This window comes from Oryctolagus cuniculus, chromosome 7, assembly GCF_051225735.1.
Source record: "Oryctolagus cuniculus isolate XC-2025 breed Fujian yellow rabbit chromosome 7, ASM5122573v1, whole genome shotgun sequence".
NCBI lineage: Eukaryota > Metazoa > Chordata > Mammalia > Lagomorpha > Leporidae > Oryctolagus > Oryctolagus cuniculus.
The window spans coordinates 38,296,405-38,324,074 of NC_142873.1; the positions used below are offsets into that span (position 1 = coordinate 38,296,405).

The 27,670-nt window shown below is 56.0% G+C and overlaps 2 protein-coding genes across 5 annotated transcripts; one reads left to right on the forward strand and one right to left on the reverse strand.

Moving 5' to 3' along the window:
• Positions 1-165: 165 nt before the first annotated feature.
• KLHDC9 (kelch domain containing 9) lies at positions 166-2,381 on the reverse strand. The gene is made up of 4 exons (XM_002715213.6): positions 1,712-2,381; positions 945-1,104; positions 655-853; positions 166-394 (listed from the first exon to the last, which is right to left on the reverse strand). Exons 1-4 carry the CDS (start codon positions 2,236-2,238, stop codon positions 228-230), a joined length of 1,053 nt encoding a protein of 350 aa, XP_002715259.2. The 5' UTR covers positions 2,239-2,381; the 3' UTR covers positions 166-227.
• Positions 2,382-10,932: 8,551 nt separating this feature from the next.
• NECTIN4 (nectin cell adhesion molecule 4) lies at positions 10,933-27,413 on the forward strand. 4 transcript variants are annotated; one of them, XM_002715216.6, is made up of 9 exons: positions 10,933-11,279; positions 19,892-20,251; positions 21,401-21,691; positions 22,665-22,785; positions 24,056-24,204; positions 24,445-24,601; positions 24,977-25,052; positions 25,409-25,483; positions 25,811-27,413. In XM_002715216.6, exons 1-9 carry the CDS (start codon positions 11,204-11,206, stop codon positions 26,033-26,035), a joined length of 1,530 nt encoding a protein of 509 aa, XP_002715262.1. In that variant the 5' UTR covers positions 10,933-11,203; the 3' UTR covers positions 26,036-27,413. The 4 variants fall into 4 exon arrangements, with proteins under 4 accessions (XP_002715262.1, XP_008262423.1, XP_008262424.1 ...); XM_008264201.5 differs by having other exon boundaries at positions 11,058-11,279; positions 24,442-24,601; XM_008264202.5 differs by lacking the exon at positions 25,409-25,483 and having other exon boundaries at positions 11,058-11,279; positions 24,442-24,601.
• The last annotated feature ends 257 nt before the right edge of the window (positions 27,414-27,670 follow it).

Consider the following 27,670-nt stretch of genomic DNA (forward strand, 5'->3'; position numbering starts at 1 on the left):
TTTCCATTGGGTTAATTTTAATTTTAATGGCCCTTAATATTAGAGTAGGTCCCATATTTTATCCTTTCCCTCGGAAATAAAGATGTATCTATTTCTACCCTTCCCCCCAAAAATATTTAGAGGCAAGTGTTTGCCCCCAGATTGAAATTTAATAAGCATTTGGGATGAGGTGATAATACTTTATTGGTTTGCAGTAAAACAGGCTTTGTGGTGTGTCTTGGCACCACTTAGATAAAGAGATCCAGGATGCAAATCTGTCCAGTAGCTGTCCTGCCATCCTCACCGAAACCCCCAACCAGGTAAAGCTGATCGTTCCAGAGGCAAGTGCGATGGCCCATACGTTTCAGCCCACGGTCTGCACAGGAGAAATGGAACCACAGAGGAGGAGACTGGCCTGTTGGGTAGGGGCAGAGGGTGGTTATTACAACAGCAGCACTTTATTGCCCACAGAGCTCTTAGCTCAACCAGAGCTTAATTTTCTCCTCACTTAATTTGTTGGTGTCTTCAAAGGGTTAATGTTCTGAGCACTCCTTTAACACCTGTCAACTAATTCTCCTCCTCCCTACCCCCACCACCCCGTCCTCTTTCTTGTAGTCTTAGGTTCTTCCTATCTTTCCATCTTTTCCCTCCTTCAACAGTTAGTTGAGGTCTCACGGGTATCATAGATGTAGAGGTCGTTGCAGATGGTGTCTCTAGCTCTGGTCAGAGTTTCTCCACCAAACAGCACAGCAAAGGGCCCCACCACAGAACATGAGTGATGCCGCAGCCCCTGGGGCCCTTGCCGGGACCCCCGCACACTGCTCACGAGCCTTGCAAGCTGTTCTGTCAGATGCGGGGCGGCTGGCGGTTCTTCCTTGGGGGAGAAAGAAGGGACTGTCTGAAGCGGTCCGGGCGTCCCAGCTTTAGCCCCCTTCCACCCTAGGCAAGATGTGAGTCCGTGATACCTTAATCTTCCCGTGACTCCAGTGCCCAGCTACTTCTGGTTCAGCTGAATTGCAGCCCCCAAAGAGCAGTAGCTGATGGCGTGGGTGGGGCCCGGGGGTTTGGAGCAGGGCTGCACAGTGGCCAGAGCGGGAGACTGTGTGGCAGTCTTCTTCCTTGTAGCTGCGGATATGCAGAGATCCAGGCCTAAGATCCTAAGAGAACTCTGGAAAATGTAAGTGCTGTACTTCTTGGAAGTACTGAAAGGCACGGGGTAGTGGGGTCAGCCTGATGAGAGGAAGAGTAACGCCTGTTGTAAAGAAACTTCAGCGTAGGCCGGCACTGCAGCTCACTAGGCTAATCTGGGTTCTAGTCCCGGTTGGGGGCGCTGGATTCTGTCCCGGTTGCTCCTCTTCCAGTCCAGCTCTCTGCTGTGGCCCAAGTGCTTGGGCCCTAAGCCTGCATGGGAGACCAGGGGGAGGCACCTGGATCTTGGCTTTGGATTGGCACAGTACACTGGCCGCAGCGTGCCGGCTGTGGCGGCCATTTTGGGGGTGAACCAATGGAAAAGAAAGACCTTTCTCTCTGTCTCTCTCACTGTCTAGCTCTGCCTGTCAAAAAAAAAAAAAAAAAAAAAAAGGAAAAAGAAAAGAAACTTCAGCATAGACCTGGTAGATTCCGGGGGGCAGAGTGGGAGGAGTGCTGATCCCTGAGAGATTTATTCATGTTTTGTTTTCCCAGAGTGTAGCTAAAAGGAGGGTGGAAGATTTTGGGGCTCGGGATGCCATACCAATAGGTGTGGGTCCCCGGGTCCAGCTTTAACGTGTAGATGCTTCCATAGCGTCGCTGAGTGCGGATACCGCCCTCTCGGCCAGCCACCCGCAGCTCTAGGTCCGATAGGCGAGTGCAGGTATGACTGCTGAGGCCGGCAGGGGGACAGTTGCCAGGGGTCGCTGTCCACGACTCCCACACTCCGCGCTCTGTGTCCAGGGCGGCCACTGTGGACAGGCGGCGCGACCCATCCCAGCCGCCCACCACGCAGAGCCAGCGCCCGCCCACAGGTGCTGCGTCATGGTGACTGCGTGAGGGGCTGCCCCGGGCTCCCAGTCGCACAACTTGGCCCCCAGCTGGGTCGAAGACTACCGTATCGCTACTGGGCTGTCTGGCTACTCCTGATAGGAGACCCCCCACCAGATAGAACCGTCCCCTCAGTTCTGTGCATGAATGGAAACCTCGAGCTAGAAGTGGATCCTGCGCCACCGGCCGCCAGGCCCAACCTGAGCTCCCCTCCTGAGGTGGGGGCCCCGCCACTGCCATGGGCCTGGGGAGGGCAGCAAGGTCTGCAGCTCACAGAGTGTGTCTCTCCAAGGGTGGGGCAGGCCCCTCGCCTTCCCAGGGCTCCCCTCCCAGCCAGACACCAGCCGGTGTCCCAGTCCCAACCTGCAGCCGCCGGTGCTCCGCCGTTGCCCAGCAACCACTGCGGGCTGCTGCGCGACGGCTGCAAACTGCAGGTCGCAAAGCACAGGTTACCATGGAGACAGGGAACCTGGGTAGCTACCCGGAATCTTACAGTGGCGTCACCGAGGCGACAGGACTGAAATACCGTTTACCCCAGAAAGGCAAGGGGCTGCCAATTCCTCGGAAGAGCCCTCTATCCACCTGTCCAGACGTGAGATTATGACCCTGAGGATGGGGACGTGGCTCCACGGGCGGGGAGGGGGCGGGGTGGTGTTCTTTTGGCTTTGGGATTTCTAACCTTCCCAGGGATGAACTGGGAAAAGGAAACAGAAGTCAGAGGGTGAGGAAGTGAACGTGGACAGAGCACTGGTAACTGAAGTTCTAGTCCGAACTGTGTGTGTGGACTCTCAGGTTACTGTTTGCTTCTCTCTAGGCCTCCTCAGCTTTCTCGTTTGTAAAATACACTGTTGGTAAAATCGCTTAGGTGTCTTGACCAACCTTCCCCCTCCTGTTTGATGGCTTGGGAGCGTCCTGTCAGCTCTGGCCACTAGAGGGTAGTAGGACCCAGCCTGTCGGGGTACTCTGTCGGAGTGTCCCCGCGGGGGGCATGCTTGAGCCCGGTAGGACTTTCCCGCCGAATCCCAGGAAGAGTAATTCTTCATTTTGTCTTGCCTCTTCAGGTTCACACAACACAAGGACACTGAGGCACTGGGGCGTCGAACTGAGGATTAAGGGCAGGGAGATCCTGATAAGATCCGGGCAGAAACTGCCCAGCCTTAGACGCTGGGTGGGGGTAAAATGGGGGAGGAGTGAGAAAAACAGACTCTCGCCCCTCCCTCGTATCTTCCTTTTCTTCAAGCCAGGTCCTTGAACTTTAACTCTGCCCTTCCAGGGCCAGTGAAGAGTGAAGAGGCCCAGATCCAAGCTGAGGGGTTTCAGCTGCAGAAGGAACTGCACAGATTTCTACTCCTAACATAGCTAGGATGGAGCAGAAATTAGATCTGCATCCTCCCAGGGCTGGGCTGTAAGTGGGAATGAGGACTGCTGCTTTGGCTTTTGGTTTCTACCCATCAACTTACTCTGCATCATGCAAGAATTGAGGCCATAAAAAGTAGCCAGGTGTGTAGTGAGACTGGGCATGTAATTCAGGGATCTGATAGGGTGTTCCCCGTCTGATCCCAGCTCTTGGTCTTCAAAGAAAACAGTGTGGGGAGGGTACAGGCCGGAGGTACAGTTACCAGAAGCTGTTTCACGTCTGTGCATGAAAAGCAACATTTTGAAAGCATCGTTTTGAAAGTATGTAGCTTCCCCTGCGTCTGACAGGCAGGAGGATCCCCAGTTTTCCAAGATCATGGTAAAAATCAAAAAATCACCACCTTCCAATGTCCTGGGATGAAATCTGAAAGCCAGTTTTCTCCACAAGGCTTCTCACTGGCTAATCTAGCAGCTGGATTCAGATCTTTCACACTCCTAGGATTAGGCAACAAACTGTCCAGGGTGTGTGTGTGCGTGTGTGTGTGTGCGCGTGCATGCACATTGGGGTCATTTTGCCTAACCTTTATTGGCCTATATACCCATCTTTGGCTGTTCTGCCAGATTCTCATTTTCTGCCTCTCCTGGATAGAAATGGGAACTCCCCAGCCCAAGGGCCTCTCCGGCCTTTCCCAGCTTCCACTCTGACTCTGAGTCCTTAGTGGTAGCCATCTCATTTGGTCATGAAGCCTGAGCCTCACATACTCCTTGGCTGTACCTCCTCCAATCCTGCTCAGCACCTACAGGCATCTGTCCATTGCTACGCCAACCCTAGACCAGGGAGAGGAGCTGCCAGGCCTCCGACCTCCCTTGGTTAGTTTGAACCAAGCCCATATTTTAGAAGCAGAAAAGCGAGACTGAGAGGAAGAAAGAAAACCAGCCAATCTGCACTTGTGTGACAGACACATCCTTTATGCCCTTCGAGAGACTTCAGGTGGCATCTGAAGTCTTCTTTAACGACCCTATCGATGGAACACACATGGAAGGGTTATTGAGATAAAGCAAAGGATAGATCTGAGAGAAAGGTGTGAGAGACGTGGAGAAGGGCAGGCAGAGCTTCTGGTCCACTGCACCAACTTGCACTTGCTAATAATATCCAGGAAGGGCCTGTGCCCAGGAGTGGGGGCAAGGGCAGAGCCACTGGGAAGTCTCATAATCCTGACATGACCCTGTGAGTGCATCTCAGCTGGCCATTGGTAGCAAGCAAGGATCTCTGGAGCCCAGCTTCCCAACCTTTGATGGCTGTCTCAGCCTGAAATCCTTGTCTGTGCCTCGGATCTTCACGAGACTATTTATAAAAAAATTAAATAAGTAAATACAAAGATTTATTTATTTATTTGAAAGTCAAGAGTTACACAAAGAGAGAAGGAGAGGAAGAGTTACAGAGAGAGAGAGGTCTTCCATCCGCTGGTTCACTCCCCAGTTGGCTCCAACAGCTGGAGCTGTGCCGATCCAAAGCCAGGAGCTTCTTCAGAGTCTCCCACACAGGTGTAGGGCCATCTTCCACTGATTTCCCAAGCCATAGCAGAAAGCTGGATCGGAAGTGGAGCAGCTGGGACTTGAACCAGTGCCCATATGGGATGCTGACACTATAGGCTTTACCCGCTATGTCACAGCGCCGGCCCCCATGAGACTCTTAACTCTGTGTTCTCCCTCCCTTACCTTTGTTTTCTCCTGGTGCACAGCACTGTTCAGCATATACAGGGGTCTTGGTCACATTTTCAGAACTCCCACAGTTCCTCCTGGCTTTGTCTCCCAGGCTGTCCCATCTTTCAGGCCCTCTTTCTGGCTCTTCCTCTATGGTCCTCTGACCATTCTGCATTTCTCCCACAGCTCATTCTGGCCTCTTGACTTCCTGGCCCCCTGCCATCCTGGCCCCAATTTTGACTGCTTTATCTCAGCCAGAACATGGACATGGCCAAACATGAAAGAGGAAAGACCAGGGGAAAAAAGCAAGAGCCCAGCTCTTGAGAGCTCCCTTGACTGTGAGCTCGAAGTCTGAGAGAAAAGTGGAGTTGTAAGCGGCCTTAAGGTGGAGGGGAGTGGGGTCAGGCAAGGTAGACAGTGATAGGGGTGGAATAAGAGTGGAGAGGAAATTGCATTGTTGAGACTTGGCAGTGTTGAGTGAGAAAGTGTCACTGGGTCATTGTTGAGTGGTGAGAACTGAGGGCAGAAGAGAAAAATGTCTAAGTGATCCTGGCAGTTGGCAAGTAGACATCCAGAAATTTCTCTCTTGGTCTGTCTGTCTGTTTCAGATTGTCTCAGCTACTTCGTCTCCGAATTTTTCCCCTTTTGGTGACTGTGTGTGTGTGTGTGTGTGTGTGTGTCTACGTGTCTACACAGCTTCTTTTTCCCCTAATGTATCTTTCTGTCTCCACATTTCCATCTGCTCACTGTGTCTGCAGACCTGTCTCTCACCCTCTTGACTTTTAGGTTGCTCTCACTGGGTTGCTGCCCTTGTTTCTCTGCTGAACAGAATGAGCGCAAGGAGCTTTGTGGCCGGTCTTCTTCCTTTTGGCCACATACTAGAACTATAGCATCAGTTTGGGGTCCCTTGGCATAGTCATATGATCTAGAATATTGATGAGGATCTGAGTGAGCTTCAATATATGAGACCTCCTCGGGGAGTAGAGTTTCCCCACAGAAACTTACTATATAGAGACCTGGACCTGGGAAGAGAAGTAAGGGGAGGTTAGAGTCCAGTCTCATTCCTCTCGCCTTACAACTCATGGACCAGTGCTTCCAACCTTGCTAATTATCACTGGCAAGGCGCTCTTGCCATGCATTCAGGTCCATAGCCTTTCTCTTACGCCACTTCCGTATCTTAGGAGGTGTGGTCCCAGATGCTCAGAAGGGAGTCAGGGGCATGCTCTACTTGGCTTCCACCTCCTGCTTCTCCCAGAGACTGGGGCTTGCTGCTTCCATCCTCAGATCACAGACAGCCAACTTCACTGTCTCTGGGACCAAAAACTAACCGGTGCGGGACAGGGTCCAAATCTCCAGATGCCATGGGAGCTGCGGCAGGGCCTGGGGGACCCCGGGAAGTGGGAGATCAGGCCTTGGCTTTCCATGGCCAGGCAGTGAGAGCCTGGGGCACAGGGACTAGGGCGCCTCTAGAACTGCACCACATCCTGACCTCCAGCCAAGGCAGCTGCACGCCTGCCTGCCGAGCCCTGAGCACTAATGATGGTAGCAGAGTGGAGCTGCAGGACTGGAGTGACTTTGGGGTCTTAGTAGGGAGAGAAAAGAGGAACTTAGGGCTTACAAGATGGAGAGATGGATACTCCTGGGACACAGAGAAGGAAGATTATGCTAGTAAACCTCAAAAGAACATTTGCTCTCAAAGTAGAACCCCAATTTCCTACTTCATTCCCTCCAGTTCTCGCTACCCGCTTGTGTCCCCTCAGCTTCTGCCCCTCTCTGCTGTCTTCCAGTTCCTTCCTCTCTTCCCTCAGCATCCTTTTAGCACTTGCCCCACCTCCTAAGCTCCCATCTCTTCCAGGCTTCTCAGAGCCCCTGTGTCTCATGGTCTCTTTCTTCCCCCACAGCCCTGTATTGTGAGCTCTGCAACCATCCTAGTACCCCATTGCCAGGTCCAAGGCTAGGGTTTGATGGTGGAGCCTCAGAAGGCTTTCGCTGCAGGAGCTGAGTCGTGTGGTGGCAGGAGCTCAGGTCAGTTAAGTGGCAGTTTTTGGTTTGCAGGAGAACCACACCCTCAGCATCCAAGCCAGGTGCGTGGAGACCACAGTGTGAAAAGTTCCTGAGGACTGATGTCACCTGAAGGTGCCTCTGGTAGTGCAGACTCTGCAGGCTGGGCTGGCCCCTGGGGGCTGCTTCCATGTTGCCCAACAAGTAGGCTGCCTGGGAGGAGCCTCGCTCTTTTCTGTGGCTGAGCATGGGGATGGAGAAAATGGAGAGGAGTACGCCCGGGGTCCTCGGTAGAATCTGTTCTCTCACCAGGTTGCCCCCCTAGGTTTGTCTCTTACCACCTGCTGCTGTGTCCTCCGCTGCTATGGTCACCACTTGGAGGACTCTGATTTCCACGAGGGCTTCTGGACCAGCTAGGACCAGCTAGGATGCATCCTGTACCAGTTAGGACCTATTCCAAGAGCTTTCTTCTGGCACTTTTGTGCCAGCCCACCCAGAGACACAGGGCCAAAAATGAAGGCCTTTGTCTCTTATCCCACGCTCTGGTCCTCGATTTTGTGGTAGAGCAGTTCATGGGGTGAGAGCACACAATTCAGCCCACCGAGAAGTAGGACCCAACCGTGCCGTGTGCGCAGCCACCTCCTTCCCTGCGTGGCTCCCTCCGTCCCTGGTTTAAGGCCCTAGAGGAACACGCAGATCCCTCCTCTGAGCTCCTAGCGCTGTTAGGCAACCAGAAAAAAGAGTTGCCCTAAAAGGATAGGGAAAGGTATTGGGGAACCAGTGGGCCGGCAGGATAGGCAGACAAGAGCGACACTGCACACGGCTATGTCTGGATGGAATCTCCTGGCAAACAAGATGCCACCGATCTGCTACTGGGTACAGTGAAGCAGCAGCTTGGAGGAAAGCAGCTGGAGCCTCTGTGTTGCAGAGGGGGGTCTCTCCACTCCGCCATGGGTGGGGAGCAGTCTAGGGAGGAGCAGGAGCAGTGACTTGGAAGCACTGCTACATCGTCCTGGGTGATTGGATCCAGTCCCATCTCAGATCCCTGAAACCCATCTGCACAAACGACAGAAACCAAGGCAGTGAACCTACCACGCAGACAGAGCTGTATGAAAATGGGTCATAGTTCTGATTTATCATTCGTTCTCCTTTCTCCCAAAGCCCAAGGGTCTCCCCCAAACCTCTGGCTCTTTTTTGACCTGGGAATCTTACTACAGGTCAGGCGAACAGAATGTCACTCACCAAGGAGCTCTCACGGCCTCCTGCCCCTAACTCACCTTCCTAACACCCCACCTCCCAGCCCTTCCCACTGTACCCACTCCCTCCCCCGCTCACTCAGTCTGACCCTCACTCTCACTCTTCTTCTCCCCCACACCACTCCGCCCATCCTTACCCCTCCCTGACTCATCGCCAAGCCCCATTGACACAAACAAAAATTTCAGCACAACCCACTCCGACCGGTTTGGCTGAGGTGTGCAGCCTGTCATGGGGACAGATGGGTATAAGCGGATGCTTGGGCACTTGCAATAATGAACATCCACAGTTATGCACGCAGGCAGCCCTGTGTGTGTGCAGGGCATGTGCACCTATAGAGACACGGGTGGGGCACATGATGGAGGTACTCGCTAAATGTTGAATGAACGCCTGCAAGCAGGCGTGCACCCAGTGATGCCACTCAGACAAACACTCATGCCACAGATGCCACCGTGGCTTGAATGGCTTCTATTCTTAGGGCCCAGAATGTAGGTGGGAGGAGGGAAGGTAGTGAGGCATGAGGGGAATGGGCATTGACTGTAAGAAAGAGCTGAACCCGAGACACAGGCAGTGGTCTTGAAAATCTGTCCCAACCAACATTTTCTTGCCTCCCCAGCCACAGAATGTGCCTTCTCCAGGCTTCAACCCAGAAGAGGGTAGGAAAAGCATAAAGATGGGAGCGTATTGCCCCAAAAGCAGGGCGCTTGGGAGATAAACAGGATGGAGGGAACGAGGGGACAGGATTTGGACATAGGTGTTTGTGAGAGGAGAGAGCTCTCCACCTCAGTATGGGGTGGCTACCTGACCTGGCAGCTCTCTCTCAGGCCCGCACTTCAGAGCCACCTCTGGTGCTTACCAGGACCTAAACACACCCTTGAAAACGGGCATGGCCGTTGCTGCAACACCACCTGTGGGAGTGTCTGCCTCTACACCGGGCTTGCCAGGGCTCCAATTGGCAGGGCTGAGGGTCTCCTCCAGCGCTTTGCTGGGAGGGGTCTGTTGTGAATGGAAAGGCGGAAGAAGACCGACTGAACGGCTTTCCCACCCCTGTGCCTCAGTTTCTCCTGTGGTTTCCTGTACCCGGAGGGGTGAATCCGTGGGAAGGAGAGGAGCTCCTCTGAAAGCAGGTGATAGGATCCAAGGTGCGATAATTATAATTATAACACAGGATGCTTCTCCCTCCCATTCCCCCGGCCCTACTCCGCCCCTACCAGAGTGGATCTCAAAGCAGCATCGGGGTGGGGCAGTTCCCCTGGCAGAGGTGGGGACCTGAGCCCTGAAGAGGGGAAGGGGTTTGCCAAGGTGGAGGTGGAGAGAAACAGGGGACTCGTGGTGTCCTGCTTGGCTCTTGAGACTCCCTGACCTACTGAAAATAGCACCCCCCAAAAAAAATAGAGCCTCTACCATGTCACTGTTGGGAGTTGGGACCTAGAGCCAGATCTGGGGTCACGGTCCAGAGACAGAGTTAAAGTCCAGGTTGCAACCCAGGTTAAGATCTCTGCTTTACGGACCCTACCTCACCACCTTGCCATGCCAACACTGGTTTATTCAGAAATTCTTGACTTTAATGAAAATGTGTCACATTCCAGTGGGGTGCTCTGGACTGTCCCAGCATGTGTGACTGAAAAGATTATAAAGCAACTTGCAGAGAGTTCACAGACCATGAATCTCATCTTGCCCCTCACTTGAACAGATTTACTGAATCCCTGGCACACAGCAGGTCTCAATCAATGTTTCTCGAATTGAAGCTTACAATTTAATTAAGGAGATAAGATGTGCACAAATTACGAGTGCATATGCTATAATAAAGGGACTTGCAAAGACTGAGGAAGAATGGAAGAGAAAGGAAGATTAATTCTGGGTGGGAGGAGCGGAGAAGGCTTCCTGGGAGCCGTGGCATTTGAGGTCAGCTAGAAAAGGGGTGCAGGATTCTGGCAGGGCAGGTGCAGCTGATGGAGTGGTGGGCATTCGTCAGTCAGTTGGCCTCTCTTATATAGGACTGGGGCCGGATTGGGGTGGGAGGGGCGTCACTTAAACTCTTTCTCAGAGGTCTCTGACCCAGCTGCCTACCTCAGGGACAGCGCCATCTGAGCAAGCTGTGGCTCTAAGCTGTGTGTCCCTTTCCTTTTCTCGGCTTCAGTTCTCTCATCTAAAGGAGGAAGTATATGGGTTAGTACCGCTGGGATCTCAGTCCTGGCCATCTCTGATCCTAGAGCTCCAAATCTGAGCCCCTCCAGGAGACTGGGGAATTTGTCAAGACCCCCAGGAGGCAGCAAGCCTGGCTGGAGTGTGGGATGCTTGGGTTCCTTCCCACCCACAAGGGCCTTGCCCTGTTTATCCTGGCCTGGCCCAATGCCTCCCTCTCTGAGACACCCAACATCTCCCCCCATCTCTATGCCCTCGCCTCCCCCTTCAGAGCCCCTTCCACACATGCATGGGTGAAGCCTGAAGCCGAGGATGGGATCCCACAACCCACATTAGGTCCTTCCCTCCTCCCTCCCTCCTTGGCGCCCATTAGCCAGCCCAGGCCGTGGGGGCGGTGGCTGCTGAGTCTCCGTGCCAGGCCCGGCCCCCGGAGACGCACCTGTTCTGACCTGCTGAGCAGGTTCCCAGGTTTCTGCCGTCGTTGTTGGCCACGGCGTGGGAAGCAGCTCTGGGGGAGCTCGGAGCTCCCCGATTACGGCTTTTTCGGGGGGCAGCTACGGCTGGGTGGGTAGAACGGGGCTGGGTCCCCTAGTGGAGACCCAGGTGGGAGAGGCAGGTGCCTCAGTGCCTTGGGACTCTGCAGCTTCCTGTCTTCTGGGTCAGTGCCTTATCCAGCGCTAGAGCCGGCTCCCAGGGAGAACTCGGCGGAGCTTCAGAAACGCTGGGCAGGTCTGCCTTTCAACCAATGCCCCTGTCCCTGGGAGCCGAGATGTGGGGGCCTGAGGCCTGGCTGCTGCTGCTGCTCCTGGCATCATTTACAGGTAGGACTTGCCTGAGTCATCAGGACCCTTGCTTCTGAGCCCAACCTGGGACAGACACGCACACACAAACACACGCACGCACGCACACACACATTCTCTTTTTCTTATACTCTGGACAGAGAACTAATCCTTCTCCCACCCCAGCAGCTACCAGCTCTGCACCCGGAAAAAACAGTGTAGCTCTTCCCCTTCAAACCCTCTCTTAGCCCCAGGCCAGGTCACTCTGTCAGGTAGTCCCCGACTCCCTCTGCCAAAGCCTTGCCTAGGCCCAGGCTGCCTCTCCGGGAATGAATACAGTGACCCTGGTGCAGGTGGGCAGGGAGGTGGAACCAGTGAGGACCCTGCTCAGTGCAGGGTTTCCAGGAGGCCCCTTGGCCTACCGCCTGGGCCAGAGCTGCTGTGTGGACTTGGGGCTGACTCAGGGCTGAGCTGGTCTCAGCAGTCATCAGGGTGCAGGAAGCCTGGAGCTCAGGGAGCGGCTGGGGTATTTCTCTCCCCTTCTTTTCTCTCCCTGATGCTGCGGCACATCAGGTTCGGGGGGCACCTGTTTGGGGACTCTAGGGAGGCTGGGATTCCTCTTACTCTGGCCCCTCCCTTTCCCTGGGAACCCTGTTAGGTGCCAGGGTGCTAATATGGGGGTCACTTACATAGCTGGGGGTCTAGGGTAGGGAACTTTTTAGGTAGGGTGTGGTCCTCTATTGTTCAACTGCTGTCCCTCATTTTCTCAACTAGATGCCTGTGCTGCTCCCCACCTCCTGCCGGTCTAATGCATATATAGCAGAAACAAATTGTAGGAATTTATAACCTTCAGAGTGAGGAAGTGTGTGTGTGTGTGTCTGTACACTGAGACCCCAGTGGGCTGTATATAGACCGATACCAGGGTAAGGTGTAACCAAGAGCTCTTTCTCCTGGGATGGATGAGGCCCTGAATGGATAGGACAGCTGACTCTCAGCACCAGGAGCAGCAGCAAGAGAGAGGCTCAGCTGTCCAGCAGGCCTCCCGCTGTGAAGCCCCCCACCCCCACCCCAGCTCTCACAGGAAGAGAGCAAGTCCTAGACATGCGCGTTGGTGGGGGTAGGGGCTGCCCTCATTCTGATCCTCTCATGGAAGAGTCACTGGCCCAGCCGCTAATCATAGGATATTGAGCTGCAACCCCTTCCACTACCACCACCCCCCCATCCACCCAATCCCATGTTCCAGACAGCTTTTCTTAACTTGCTTAGATCAAGAGTGTGAGGCCTGGTGGCTGGGACCAGGGACCCCAGCAGTCGCTTTGCTGTAGGATCTACCCACACCTAAGGAAAGCAGCCATGCTCTCTCAGAAGTTGGCAGGGATCAAAGAGATCACTGCTCCGACTCCCTTATTTTATGGATGGGAAAATGGAGAGAAATAGATAGGCAAGTGAGATCTGCAAGATTACTCGGTGTTAGAAGCATAACAGGGGTTAGCGTCTTGGCCTCGTGGCTCCTGCGTCATTAAAGAATACTACAGCTGAGGGCATACCGGGTAGAGCCAGGCTGCCAGCTTCAGGGGAGGCGGTGGTGAATCAGACAGGGTGCCCACCTTCCTTTTTCATGCCACAAAACTGTTCCAAGAGAACCGTTCTAAGGAGACCCCCTTCTGGGTGGGAAGGGACCGTTGAGCTCACTCAGTGCCTGACTGAGGGGTGCTGTGGGGTACATGGAGAAGGAAGACTGGTTCCAGGAGTTCCCCAGGAAGCTGCTACCTCCTGAGAGTCACTCTGCTGTTGCTGCTGCTACCATCCACTCAAGGCTGCTCTAAGGGCTGGGGGCAGACCCCAGTTCCTAGCCTGAGGATGACATGGTCCCAACTCCACTGCACCCGCTATTCTATTTTGTGTAGGCGTCTCCTTAATGGCCCCCCAGGAACCTGGTGTGTTTCATGTTTGAAAAATCCTTGGACTTGGAAGTCAGGAGTCTTGAGCTCTGATCTCATTTCTGCTATTTATTTGCTAGGTGACAATCTTGGGCAAGACCAAGGTCTTCAGTAGACCATGGTTCTTTGGTAGACCAAGAACTAGGATGGGAGGGGCTCCAGGAGCCTTCCAGCTCTGCAGTCCTGACCGTGTGTGCAGCCCCCGGCTGAAGTGGGGTGCTGAGGTGTAGGAAGAGGTGGTCACTCTGACTGAGAGAGCAAAGGGGACCTTTCTGCAGGATCCGGCCTTCCTGGCCCTTCTCCAGACTTGTACCCCCCCCCCCCACTCCCAGCTCCTAGGCCCATTAGAGCTGTGAGCCCCAGGGCCCTGCCCCACCCTTGACAGGGAGAGGAGCCCAGCTTGGGAGGCGCCTGCGACACCACAGCTCTTTGTCTCTCCTTAATGGGATGAGTTTCCGGGTGAGGTCTCACCCTCCTCCCTCCCCCATCTGCTGCCCTGGGGCTTTTGGACCCAAATCTATGAGATAACCGCCCCCCCACCCCAACTCCAGTGCAATCCTGGGTACTGCAGATCTGTGAGTGCTTCTCTAAAGTCTGGGGTCTGTCTTTGGGGGGCCTGGATCAGCTTTCTGCCTGGGGTTGGTTTCCTAGAAAGGGAGGGGCCCCATCTCTGCTTTTCTACTCCTATTGACAGAGAGAGAGGCAGGCCCTTTCCTGCAGGAGCTACCCAAACCCAGGGAAGCCAGAAGGGGAGGCTACCTTCCCGCCCAAGGTGGCAAGGACTAGGAGAATCCCAGGGAAGCCCCATGGCCTTAGTGACCTTGGTCCCAGAGTCCCTGGTCACAGAGCTGGCGGGGAGGAGCTTCCAGTGCATGTGCCCGCTTTGGGACCACAGCCTCAGGAGCCTGCATCCCCCAGGCAAAGGGAGTGGGTGCACACTTCTAGAGGCGCAAGCCCAGTAAGGGGAGAAGGAGAAGACCTACGCTTTCTGGCCTCTCAAACTTGCCCTTGCATTGACCAAAGCCTAGGTGGGGAAAACCAGTGGAGATGATACGGGAAACTGAGTCAGGAGGGAGGGGAGTAGAGGGGCCTAGGGTCTGGATCCCGGAACGGAATCTAAGATGAGGGGTGACGTTCAGAAGCAGGGGCGCGTCCCCCGTGTCTCCTGGAGGGAGGCTGTGGAGAGGGCAGGTGGGATGGAGCTTTCACTGGAGCAGGGAGCTGCTGGCCTCAGATTTTCCCATAGGTTTCAGGCCGTCTCCCGCCTCCAAGGCTGATGTGTCCTGGGAGCTAGGGTCGAAGCTGTGATCTGGGGCGGGGCAGAGCTGGCTACAGTAGGGGAGGGGACCTCGTTGGTGGGGAGAGGAGCTCAGGAGTTTGAGAGAAGCTGGATTCTGGGTCTCCCACCCACAGTGTGGCTGTTGTGGTGACTCAGCCAGGCTCAGACTCTGGCTCCGGGGGGGTTTAGGGGACTTATCTGTGCTGGGAGCTGTGTCTGGGCCAGAGCCGGGGCTGCCTCAAGGCCCGTCCTCCCCCATTGTTCCTGTCTCTCTTTGTGATCCGTGGCATGGCCCCCCTCCCCAGACACTAATCTGCAGGTGGGCGCTTTGCCCGGGCTGGGAAGCTCTCGCTAATCTGGGGGGCTTAGGACAATGGGGGGTAAGTGAGGGAGGCAGACAGAGGGGGAGGGAGAATATTCTGGTTTTCAAAGTTCTTTAGCACTCCAAGGCCAAGGTTATGGGGGAAGGGTGGACCAGGAGGGCTTTCTGAGCTGTCCATGTCTCCTGCCCTGGCTGGCAGGGCCTCCCCACAGCTCTCTTGAGTGGAGGCTGCTGCTGTGGGGTCTGGGGAGGTAAGAGTTAACAAAGGAGAATGAGACCCTAGACAGCTTGGCCCCCTCCCCCTAGCCCCAGGCAGCCCCCCTCCTTTTCCCACCAAACCCGCACCAGACAACCCTTACCCCAGGCCTGGAGCTGGAGCTGGTTTTTCTGGTGGTGGCAGCAGCAGAGCCCTGACAGATTCCCAGGGAGAGGCCTCCTTGGGGGGCCAGAGGTGCTGGGGGGCCTAGGGGAGTGGCTAGAGGAGGGTGCGCGGGTGGGAGTCTCTGAGGAGCCAAGGCAGAAGGAGCTCTGGTTCTGTGCTGCTGGGGAGGCTAGATGGTAATTTCCCATCACCCAGAGGTATGGTGACCTCACCTCGAAGTACCTCTGCCTTGAGCCTGAGACAATGTGCCCTCAAGTCTCGGGTAAGCCGAGGAGGGATGCTGGGCGAATCTCCAGACAGGGTGCAAGGGCAAAGACTCAGCCGCGCACACCAGGGACCAAGGGCAGCTGTGACAGGCAGACAAGCAGAAGCCAAGATAAACCGACTTGAAAATATTTACTATGTGTGCAGAGTTCCGCAGCACCGGAACGCACACCGTGCTCACGGAGGGTGTGAGACACCCATGTAATGATGCGTGCAAGAATGTTCGCACGTAGACACAGACACACACCACGCACTTCCCTGAAGGTACGTCATGAACATATATATATATATATATATATATATATATATATATATATATATGAAGTTAACCTCACATGCACAGGAACTAGAAAGACTGGCCACACCCTCGCCCAAAGGGACCCATAATGCAGACCATCCCATCCTGATGGGTCCCCTTCTGGGACTCCTATGCATACCCTTCCCTCTGGGTGCTGGCAGACGAGGAAGGTCCCTCGTAAAGATCAGCTATCTGCAGGTGCCAGCCTCAGTTCCCTTTCTGAGACCAGAGACCAGGCCTTATGCAGAAAGGGAAGCTGAGACCCAGGAACAGGGTAGGGGAGTAGCCAACCAGCCCAAGCCCGGAACGGAGGGCCTGTCTGGGAGGGAGCGGGTGGGGTACACAAAGGGCAGGGCCCCAAGAGGCCCGTGGGGGCCTGGCCAGGGGTGGGGGAGGCCAAAGGCAAGGATCCTGTCTGGCCAGTTGGGCCTGTTCTTTCCCTTGCGCAAGGTGGTGGCGGCTGTGGCTAGGCCCGCTGCTGTGTGGCAGCCTCTGAGTCACCAAGGCTCCTGACCAGCGTCCGTCCTGGTGCTCCTGGGAGGAGGGGTGGGGTAGGTCAGAGGGAGGAGTGCAAGGCTAGCCAGAGTCCACCAGCCTCAGCCAGCAATTTGCAGCAGAAGGGTCTATGGGCTTGGCCCGGCCTGGCCACCACATGCCCGCGGGGTGACCTCAGCAGGCAGATGGTGTGTCTCCTTCAGGCTGGTGACATCACCATGCTGACGCCAGGCAGGCACTGGGTGGGGGAGAGGAGGAGGAGGCAGTCCTGGCCTGCCCTGGCTTGGGAGCCTGGGCTTCTGGGTCCATCTAGCCCAGGACAGGGGTTCCAGGCCCAAGCTCTCTTTTCTCTTCTCTTACAGCTCAGGGACAGGGTGTGTGTGTATGTGTGTGTGTGTGTGTGTGTGTGTAGGAGGTGTTGCCCAGGCTGAGATGCTCCTACTGCACTGTGGATTTGGGGCGGGGGGGGGGGGAGAGATCCAGTTTTACTGGGTTCTTCATTCTGCAAAGCTTGACCTTGACCCTTGGGAGTTGGGTTCTTGGACTCCCAAGCAGGGGGACATGGTAAATTGGGTCTCAGTTATGTGCTGGGTACCTCACATTCCTGCTGTGCCCTATGAAGGTGTTTTGTTTGTTTTTCGAAAGATTTATTTATTTGAAAGGCAGAGCCACACAGAGTCCTTCTATCCACTGGTTCACTCCCCAACTACCTGCAAGGGCTAGTGTTGGACAAATCAGACACCAGGAACCTGGAACTCCTATAGCGGTAACAGGAACTCACATACTTGGGCCATCATCTGTTGTCTCCCCCGTGCATTCGCAAGAGGCTGTATGTGAGGCAGAGGAGCCGAGACCCAATTCCAGGCACTCTGATATCGCAGCTTAGCCTACTGCACCACTGCACCCAGCACAAGATTGTGTGTGTGTGTGTGTGTGTGTGTGTGTGTGAGAAATATGAGTGATTTGTGGTGGTGAGGAGGCAGGTGGTTGACAGGGATAGGAATGGGGATGGGTAACGTGGCATCTGATGTTGTCCCAGAGAGTCTTTAGAAGGGTTTGAATGTCTCACTGGAGCACGGCTTGGGGTCCCTGTCACCTGCAGAGACACCAGTGCTCCAAGCAGAGGATGTGGGGAGCTCCAGCCTTTCTTTGCAGCCCTGCTCCCTGCTGGGAGGAGGTGCCTGGGAGGGGTAGGTGGTTAGCTGGACTCCCAGGCTTGGGCAGGGTGGGACCAACATTAGCTCAGGCAGGTCAGGGCCCTGGTATCTGGCCCTGCAGGTCTGTCCCGTCAGGTTCAGGCCCTCCCAGCTTCCAGCAGCATCCTCTCCCCTTCCCTCCCTCTGTTCCTGCCAACAATGCCCCAGGATCCCTTCCTTGGCCTCACTGGACCCTCCTGGGATGCTCTGGTGGGGCTTTGATTCCTCCCTCCCTTCCTTCTTTCTCCATCTGTCGTCCGGAGCTGCTTGCTTTGACAGTGAACTCAGCCAGCCAGCCTATCCTTCCTCCACCCCAAGGTTGCCATGTCAACGCCCTCCCTGCCCAGCCCAACTGTGGACTGCTCATTCTTCCTTGTTCTGCCCTTTCCTTCTGCTGCTGCTCATTTTTCTGTCAGTCAGTCAACAAACATGAATTAAGCACCATTATGTACCAAGAAGGGAGAGCACAGATCACGGAGTGTTAAATCACAAACTATGTTTCCACGTGTGATGTGAGACCCCTTTATGGCACTCAGTCTAGTTCGCGGTAGACAGGACAGTAAGCAAATGCCACCAGTGGGGTAAAGCGTTATGATGGGAGCCAAAGCCAGGTTTTTTAGGGGAGTATGGCGAGAAAGGGCACCCCAGGCTGCCCGAGGAGGGGGTGGGGTGAGGAGCCTCGAGGAGGAAGTGCCCAAGCAGGATGAGTAGGAGTTTTCCAGACAATGATGAGTAGGAGCTCCCAGACACCGGGAGCAGGGCGTTCCAGGCTGGGGGGGATGGTGTGTGCAAAGGTGAGGAATAACAGGGGTGTGTGGCACGCTGGCCGCAGGCTGGAGGGCACCTTCCAGGCCCCGAGTGCTCGCCATCCCAGAGCATGCCTCGGCGCTGTTCTCTCACGCTCTGTGCCACAACTCCAGACATACAGTTCTTCCCAACCGTGAGCTTCCCGGGGCCCTGCCTCCCTCACCTGTGACTCATCGGAGAAATCCAGGAGTTATCTCTGAGCCTTTCCTCACCCTCATCTCTCTTTCTGGTCTCACCGAATTCCTGTCAAGGTTCCCCCAGGATCCGCCTCCTGCTGTCCAGCCCAGCGCTGCCACACCAGGGCTGCCCCTGCAGCTTCCTGGTGCGTGACCCTGTCTTCAGGCTCCCTACTTGCTGCACATCACGCCTTGCCTCTGCCACTCCCCGGCTAAGGAACCTTCAGTGCCTCCCCCATTTCCTCTTGACCAAATCTGAATTCATTTGCCTGGCATGGAATGGCCTGGGCCATTTGGCTCCACCCTACCCCAGCCATATTTTCACTCCTGCTCAACACACACACACACACACACACACACACACAGCTGGCCATAGGCTGGGTCCTGTCCTCTCTGCTTCCTGAGCCAACCAGCCTCCCGACCTCTGCAGTGTTTGCTCACTTTGATCCCTTCCTTGGAATGCCTTTTCAGTCTCTACCCCTCATAATCCCAGCCAGCTCATGCATGAGGCCCTCCCCTATGACTCGGCCCGCAGTGACTGCCCCATCCCAAAACTGGCCTGCAACACAGCACTGAGCACTAACCCAGCCGCTGCCGTGCCTGTCTCCGTATGTGGCTCTTGCAACCAGAACTCAGCGTCCGTTACCTGCAGATGAGGTTCTATGATGCATAGCTTTGATTCCAAGTTCCTGAGGGCTACATGCGCTCCTCGTCCATGCACCAAACACCAGCCCTTCTTCTTCCCTGGTCCCTGGGCCTCTGATTCTATCTCGTCTCTCTGGGCCTCTGACCTGGGCCCTTTTTGTCTTCGGTTACTTGCTCATTCCTGTTTCCGAGCCTTGGTTCATGCCATTCCTCCCACATGGAATACCTTCTTCTCTCTGGGAATCCATGTCTCTCACCCTGAAGCCATGAAAAGAATCTTCTGAAGTCCTCCCGGGATGGACCTTTCCCACCCTCCGTGCCCCATCCCAGACAGTGTCGGTTCAGGACGTTTGCTGTGGCTCCTGGCCACTCTTCTTGAAAGCACCTGCTGCTATCCCTGTGGTAGGCTGAGCCTCCTGTGAAAGTTTGCTCAGGGTTGTCCCTGTTTCCGGGCACTTCAATTTCATTTCCCTGAGGACTGTGAGCTCCCTGAGGGCAGGGGCTGGGGCTCTGGGCCTGTTACAACCTTCCACATTGCAATTGCTCAGGATACAACCCTCGTGCGTGCGAGAGGGTGTGAGTCTTCCATAAATCGTCTGTGTGGCCTTAGGCAACCCACTTCCTCTCTCTCTCTGGGTCTCAGTTTCCTCATCTGTTAAATGTGATAATAACGCCTACCTCTTGGGAATGTTTTGTGGATCTAATGAGGTAATGAACTGAACGCGCTTTGCAAGCATAAAACACTCTAGGAGTTCCGGTGGCCTTTTCGGCGGTCACGGTCATTAAGGCGTGTGCTCCCACTGTTCCGGCAGCGCCCCTAACCCTGGCTGCCTTTGTCTGCCCCCTGCAGGCCGATGCCCCGCAAGTGAGTTGGAGACTTCGGACTTGGTAACGGTGGTGCTGGGCCAGGATGCAAAGTTGCCCTGCTTCTACCGAGGGGATCCGGGCGAGCAGGTGGCACAGGTGGCATGGGCTCGGGTGGACGCGAACGAGGGCCCCCAGGAGCTGGCGCTCCTCCACTCCAAATATGGGCTCCACGTGAGCTCGGCTTACGAGGGCCGTGTGGAACAACCACCGCCGCCGCGGGACCCCCTGGATGGCTCCGTGCTCTTGCGCAATGCTGTGCAGGCCGACGAGGGCGAATACGAGTGCCGGGTCAGCACCTTCCCGGCCGGCAGCTTCCAGGGCCGGCTGCGGCTCCGAGTGCTGGGTGAGTGGGGGCCGGAGCTGCTGTGTGTGTGCAGAGCTACCAAGACCCACGCCTGGGGTCGTGGAGGGGGAGAAGCGGGAGGCAGGGCGAGCAGAGATGGCAACTGCTGAGATGGATGGGGCAGAGGCAGAACAGGAATGAAAGAGGCAGTCCTGGAGGGGTGGGGGTCCCACCGGCCCACCCAATCTAGATGTCCTCTCCCGGTAACCCCCAAAAGCTGAGGACGATTCTGTGATATAGCAAGTCCTTCCTTCCGATGACCTGTTACTTTTGCTCCCTGGAGAAATATGGTCAGGGCTCGCTCTGTCTTCTGCATCACTGCTTTCCAGAGCTGAAGACCCTTGTCTTGGCCCTCCTCTTCCACGAGCTAAACCACTGCTTCCTGCAGCCCAGACACTGCTTCAAAGCCTCGGAGGCCATGGTGGGCTGCATGGTTTTCAAATGTGGTGTGCACACGTGGCCTGGGCAGTGAATGTGGTCTCAGATCCCAGTCCCCTTTCAAACCACCACTTGGCACTTGTGGGCGCTTGTGGTCAGCCCTGGGCCTGTGGTCAGCTTATGTCTTTTCCATTCTGGGCTCGGGCTGCTGGTGTTTCCAAGTCCAAGGCCTTTCCAGTTTCCCTTCATCCACCTGGCTGGCAGTCACACCAGCCTTGGAGCAGAAAAACTGGAGTGTGAATCGAGACTTTGTCACCTGGGAGCTGATGACCTGACACAGCTCCTTTAATCTGCCTGAACTTCAGTGTCCCACCTGCAATGGAGGGATAATAATACCTACCGCACGGGTTTGTTGACAGACTCAACCGAGATAACGTTTATAAAGTGCTTGGCATTCGCAGTTGGCACATAGTAAGTGCTTACTACATGGTGGCTATTATCGTCATTACTATCATAGATGATAGCTGCTTAGTTTTTTTAATTACTTCATTAGTTTTGTTTTAAAAATGACCCATGCTCATTGTAAAAAAAAAAATTCAAATAATGGAGAAAGACGCACAAAGTCACCTGAATCACCTGAAATCCCGCCCCTCATCTTGCGTCTTTGATGGTGGAATAGGAATAGAAGTGGGAGCCTGGAAGCTTGCACTTCTAGGGGACTGGGATGGGATGAGGCGGGGCCTCCTGACTCACACCGTTGCTTCTCCCCAGTGCCTCCCCTGCCCTCCCTGAATCCTGGTCCTCCTCTGGAAGAGGGCCAGGGCCTGACACTGGCGGCCTCCTGCACAGCCGAGGGCAGCCCAGCCCCCAGCGTGACCTGGGACACGGAGGTCAAAGGCACCGCATCCAGCCGGTCTTTTGCGCACTCTCGCTCTGCTGCTGTCACCTCGGAGTTCCACCTGGTGCCTAGTCGCAGCATGAATGGGCAGCCGCTGACCTGCGTGGTGTCCCACCCTGGCCTGCTGCAGGACCAGAGGATCACCCACACCCTCCAAGTGGCCTGTGAGTACTTGGCTGCTTGGGAGGGGAGGCACCGTGGGTTCCGAGAGAGCTGGGGATAGACACTCCGCGAGGCCCTGAGCCCGCCCAAAGCTGGCCAGCTTGGATCCTGGAGATCATACTGTGTGAGAGAACGCTTGTCCCTGGACAGCAACCTGGGATGACCCCAGCAAATCACTTGGGCCTCCCCCTAGCCAGTGTCCCTGTCTTTCCAAAAGAGCATGCCCAGCTTCACCTGTTGTTGAGAGAATCAACTACAAACACAGAATTGGAAGCACTTTGTGAAATACATAGTTTAGAGTTTGGAGACGGATAGACTTGGAACGAGCCCGCCTTCTACAATTTGCCAGCTGTTATTTAGTCTTGTTAGGCTTCATCAGCAAAATGAGTGTAATTATACCAACTTTACAGGGTTTTGATGAGAATTAGAAACCACGAACGCACAGCGTCTCTCGCAGCGCTTGGTGCATGTGCCAAGGGCGCTTGGTGAACAGGAGATACAGTTTTCCCAGTGATAGACATAAGCCCCTGGGGAGAGCAGACTGATTTCAGCTGAGACTAACCCAGCCTTTGGCACAAAGCAGGTCTTCAACCAATAGCCCTTAAGGAAATGAATGAACTGGGAGAATCATTAAGCCTTCCGGGAATCAGGCGGCGGTTCTGAAGCGCCTGTTCTGCAGCTAGCACTAAGCTAGGCACCACAGGTGGTGCAGGAAGAGTGTGACTCATCACCATGTTGGGGGACCCACGGGCTCCCTGCCTGCACAGTAGACGGACTGAGACTCTTGGCGCTTATGGCAGGGGACCCGTGTGGCCTGATGCTGTGATGAGGTGGGGGCTGAGCTGGGTTTGGGATCGGGTGAGTAGGAGTGTTCAGGGCAGCGGGAGGCCGATGCAGGCAGCGTGGGGGCTCTTAGAGGAACCACGCAATCGCGGGTATCCTTTCCATTCTTTCTCCTCCCACCTCCTGTTCCAGTCCTTGCCGAGGCCTCCGTGAGGGGCCTGGAAGACCAAAAGCTGTGGCACATTGGCAGAGAAGGAGCCACGCTCAAGTGCCTGAGCGAAGGGCAGCCTCCTCCCTCGTACAACTGGACGAGGTAAGAGCCTGGCCCGCCCCAGGGCCTAGCTTGCAGCTAGGGTCCTTTCTGCTCAGGACCAGGATGTCCCGTTCTGAGCTGGGCTAATATATTCTGAACATCAGATAAATTGTCACACATGTTCAGACCAGTGCAAGAATGTGCATGGTCACCAAATATGATTGGCTTGTCTCAGGGACTCTGAGCCACGTGGTCACTGGTAGGGAATCCACCCACAAATAAACCTGACTCTTCCAATGTTCACGTTGTGAACCATAACACAGTCTTTTTTTTTAAAGATTTATTTAAAAGGTAGAGTCACAGAGAGGCAGAGGTAGAGAGAGAGAGGTCTTCCATCCGATGGTTCACTCCCCAGATGGCCGCAACGGCCGGAGCTGAGCCCATCCAAACCCAGGAACCAGGAGCTTTCCCTGGGTCTCCCATGCAAGCCCAAGGACTTGAGCCATCTTCTACTGCTTTCCCAGGCCACAGCAGAGAGCTGGATTGGAAGTGGAGCAGCCAGGACTCTAACTGGTGTCCATATGGGATGCTGGCACTGCAGAAGGTGGCTTTACCTGCTACGCCACAATGCCGGCCCCTACAGTATTTTAAGTATTAATATTTTGTCTATATGTGAGTGCAAAAGACAAAAAGATACAGCTGACTAACTGCTGTTAAGCCAGCACTCCTGTATCCATCACAGTGTTGCCAGCTCCCTAGAGACACCCACCCACCACCTCTGCCAGATCCTTCAAGAAGTCTTTGGCTTTTTTCCAGAGTCTGAGAGGTCCAGAGAATCCGGGGGAGGTCAGGTGCACATGTGTGCTGTGCCAGACGTGTTCTCACATGTGAGCATGTGAGCGATGCATGTGGCCTTGTGCCTGGGGCTGCGTTCATGTGCTCTGCCGTTCAACACCACAGGTGTTGGAGCACGAGCCAGGTTTTCCCAGTCGCCTATGAGTCAGCTAGGAGTGGAGTGTCCTGTTGGGTGGACTTTATAACACGCAGCGCTGGTCCCCAGTGCCGGATGACGTGATGCCTGTGGGAGCATGTGGGATGGCACGCGTGTGCGTTCTCCCCGAGTGTGTGTGGGGGGTGCCCGGGTCAGGCTGGGCGGCAGGGAGAAGGGGCCTCTGCCTAGACCTGCCTGGGGAGGGAGGGGCACCGTGGGAACAGCCGGCGGCTCTGGGTGACGTCATGGGGGTGGGGGGTAGAGAGCTGCCTGGGCACGTTGGGTGGTGGCAGCCTCAGCCTGTCCCAGCGGGCACCCTTCAGCTTCCCTGTCTTCCAGGCTGGACGGGGCTCTGCCCAGTGGGGTGCGAGTGGAAGGGGACACCCTGGGCTTCCCTGCGCTGACCGCTGAACACAGCGGCATCTACGTCTGTCATGTCAGCAATGAGCTGTCCTCCAGGGAGTCCCAGGTCACTGTAGAAGTTCTTGGTAAGCCTTGGAGGTGGCAGCCAGGCCTCGGGGAAGAGGGCTTGGTGGGGGTGACGGGCAGCAAGGTGGAAAGGAGGATGTGGGAAGGAAGTGGAGGGGGCTGTGTTGTGTGTTTTGCAGAGGATCCTGCTCAGGGGTGGGGTGGGTGTGTTTTGTTAGGACGTTGTTTGGGGGGCTGTGGGTTCTGGGGTGGGTCAGGGGGTCTGGGAGTGCACCTAGACAGCTGCCTGTCTCCAGCAGACCCTGAGGAAGCCCCGGGGCAGAAAGTGGACCTTGTGTCGGCCTCGGTGGTGGTGGTGGGTGTGATTGCCGCGCTCCTGTTCTGCCTGCTGGTGTTGGTGGTGGTGCTCATGTCCCGGTATCATCGGCGCAAAGCCCAGCAGATGACCCAGAAGTAGTGAGTACTTGCCGCTCCTGGGCGGGTTGTGCTAAGCCAGGAACAAAGAGGAGGCCGGCAGGAGGGAGACCTCTGCCAGCCAGGAGACAAGGGGCAGGGTGGCCCGACAACTGGGGAGCTTACAGACCACAGGTGAACAGGGTCTTTGGGGAGGAGAGAAGGGGCCTGGGGTCTGTACCACAGCTGGGTAGGGGGACCGTACGCCCTAAGGACCAGATCTGAATGCCCAAGTGTTACCAAGTACACGCACTCACGCACACGCCACACTCATGCCCTTTGACCACAGCGCCCCCTGTCAGCGTAGCCTGGGCCAGGCCGGGCTCACCCTGGGCAGCTGCTGCTCCCTGACCCCTGACAAGCAAGTGTCTTTCCTAGTGAGGAGGAGCTGACCTTGACCAGGGAGAACTCCATCCGGAGGTTGCATTCCCATCACTCGGACCCCAGGAGCCAGGTATGTGCCAAGAGTGGATGAGCGCAACGGGCATGGCCATACTGGGGGGATGGGGTTGCTTGTGCCCTGCCCCTCTGCAGAGCCAGGAACAGAGCCCTCCACCAGGTCTGGCCATTGACTCCCAGCTGGTGCTGGGCTCAGGTGGAGGTGGGAGGGTGTAGCTACTTCTGGGCTTGCCAGGGTCTCGGGGTTGCACTGGGAAGCTAGCATTGGAGCTGGGGCAGTGGTGGGGGAATGAGCAGGTCTGTGTGAAGAGAGAACAGACCTGTGGGGCTGGGGGACAGGCAGTCAGGAGGACCCAGGAGAAGAGGTGGAAGGGCGGAGGCTGAGCTCCGTTCTGACTCCTCCCCCTGCAGCCGGAGGAGAGTGTAGGGCTGAGAGCCGAGGGTCACCCTGATAGTCTCAAGGACAACAGTAGCTGCTCTGTGATGGTGAGGCCCCCGGCCCCACCGGTGTCCCCACTACTCTCCTCGGGCCCCTCTCCTGGCCCCAGATGTGGTGCGTCACCAGCCCCCTTACCTCTCCCTGTTGCCTCCACCCCGGTGGCCACGGCCCAGCCCCCAGCTCTGCTGTGCCTTTGCCCTCCCGTCTCCCCTTCCCCGTGCCTGGCCCCTGTGCCTCTGAGACAACCACAGCCCTTGCTTGTGCCTGACCTCTGACCCCATCACGACCCAACCACACACCCCTGCCCTAACCCGTCTGGCTGCTCCTGCCTGGCTGGCTTCCTGACGGGCCCTCTGCCCTTCCTTGATTGCCAGAGTGAAGAGCCAGAGGGCCGAAGCTACTCGACGCTGACCACGGTGAGGGAGATTGAAACACAGACGGAGCTGCTGTCTCCAGGCTCTGGGCGGGCTGAGGAGGAGGACGATCAGGATGAAGGCATCAAACAGGCCATGAACCACTTTGTTCAGGAGAACGGGACCCTGCGGGCCAAGCCCACGGGCAATGGCATCTACATCAACGGGCGGGGACACCTGGTCTGACCCAGGCCTGCCTCCTGCCCCCGACCTGGCTCTTTCTGCTGACATGGGGGTTTTCGGCTCATTTTGAGGGAGGGGGCCTCCTGGAGTGCCCCCATATCTTGGGGAAGACGCTTCCCACCCCACTGACTGTTCCACCTTTCCCTCCAACCTTTCTGTTCAGAGTATGTGTGTGTGTGTGTGTGTGTGTGTGTAGGTCACCGTGTACGTGTGTGTGTGCGCGCTCATCAGCGCCAGGTGAGCGGCCGCGTGTGGACCACACGGTGCGGGAGACTCCTGGGGCTCGCGTCTCAGTGTGGCTTGAACATCACGTGGCCGTGTGACCTCTGCCTGTCAATGCAGGCATTTTCCGCAGACCCCAGAGCAGTATTAATGATGCAGAGGTTGGAGGTGAGCGGTGAAGGGTGGGCCAGACCCAGGTGTGTGGGCGTGGCTGGGGCTGGAGTCTGGCCGGCCCCACTCGGGGAGCTGGGCTCCCGCTACTTGGGGAGCCCTGGGGCAAGTGTGAAGCAGCTGCCCAGGGGTCTGCTAGAGGTTCGGACTGTTCCAGAAGAAGCCCTCTGCCCTCTGGTGGCCTGTGCAACTGCTGCATGTAGCGCTTTCTGTAAATAGATCTTCCCAGGGGAGCCGCTCCCAATCCCCTAACACGAGAGACGACTCTTGAAAACCCTTGCTGTATCTCCACATTTGTTACTAGGGTCGCTTCAAGTGAGGCCAGCCTCCAAGGGAATTCAGCAGAGCTGCCCTCACTGGGGCCCCACCCCAGGGGGTTAATTCCTGTGCCTGAGAGCGGGTGGGGTCTGCAATTAGGAGTGTGAGCCCTGTGGTGTTTGGCTAAGGGAGGAGCAGCCCCCTGGGCTTGGAGCTCTGGCCTCCTCTCCTGTTTTAGTCGCATCCACAGTTGTTTGTGGTCCCTTGGGGGAGTTGCTGGGACGTGGTGACAAGGGCTCCTGGTTCGCTGTGTGTAGGAGGGAGAGGGTAGTGACTGCAGACCAAGGGGGTGGGGCGTTCAGGCCAGGTGACCCAGGTGCTGGAGGTGAGGTTGTTCCCCCCCCCCCCGGGGAGGGGGTGGTTTCTAGGTCACTGATTCTGCCCTCTTCCTGCAGGTTCTCTGGGGTGGGGGGCTGGGGCTCTAGGAGGCTTGTTTTTACCCAGGCCACCCAAAGACACTCAGCCAGTGTTTCAGGCCCTGCTTGGCCTGAAATCCATGGGGTTTCTGGACCGAGGGAGAGGCTCGCATCCTTCCCTGGGTCCCCAGGCAGCCCAGGACTTCGAGCGTGGGACACGGAGATCTGGGGCCCTTGTGTGTACATTTTGTGTAAATATGTGCATATTTGTACATAAAATGATATTCTGTTTTTAAATAAACAGATAAAACCTGCTCTGTCTGGCTCCTGTTTGGTCCCTTCAACCATGTGAGCCCTGACTCCTATGCTTTCCGTGTCAGTCTTGTCCTCCCTGTGGTCCCAAGCAGGGGAGGAGTTAGGATGCCTGTCACCTGTCGCCAGGAGGAAAAGGGACAGCACCGGCCTCCATGAGACCTCCAGCGTCTCCGAGTTCCCAGGTAGGAAGTGGAGCCAGGAAGCTCTCTCAGGTGGCCAATGCGTGAAGACTCCCAGCAACAGCTGTGTGGGCTCT

What these genes read in the sequence shown, in the direction of transcription:
- NECTIN4 (XM_008264201.5), top strand. Translation starts at nt 11,204, where the DNA reads ATGCCCCTGTCCCTGGGAGCCGAGATGTGGGGGCCTGAGGCCTGGCTG. An exon ending in CAGCAGATGACCCAGAAGTA is followed by an intron (nt 24,602 to 24,976) that starts GTGAGTACTTGC and finishes TGTCTTTCCTAG; the next exon opens with TGAGGAGGAGCTGACCTTGA. An exon ending in ACAGTAGCTGCTCTGTGATG is followed by an intron (nt 25,484 to 25,810) that starts GTGAGGCCCCCG and finishes CTTGATTGCCAG; the next exon opens with AGTGAAGAGCCAGAGGGCCG.
- KLHDC9 (XM_002715213.6), bottom strand. Translation starts at nt 2,238, where the DNA reads ATGGCAGTGGCGGGGCCCCCACCTCAGGAGGGGAGCTCAGGTTGGGCC. An exon ending in GGAGTCACGGGAAGATTAAG is followed by an intron (nt 854 to 944) that starts GTATCACGGACT and finishes TTCTCCCCCAAG; the next exon opens with GAAGAACCGCCAGCCGCCCC. An exon ending in CCTCTACATCTATGATACCC is followed by an intron (nt 395 to 654) that starts GTGAGACCTCAA and finishes CCTACCCAACAG; the next exon opens with GCCAGTCTCCTCCTCTGTGG.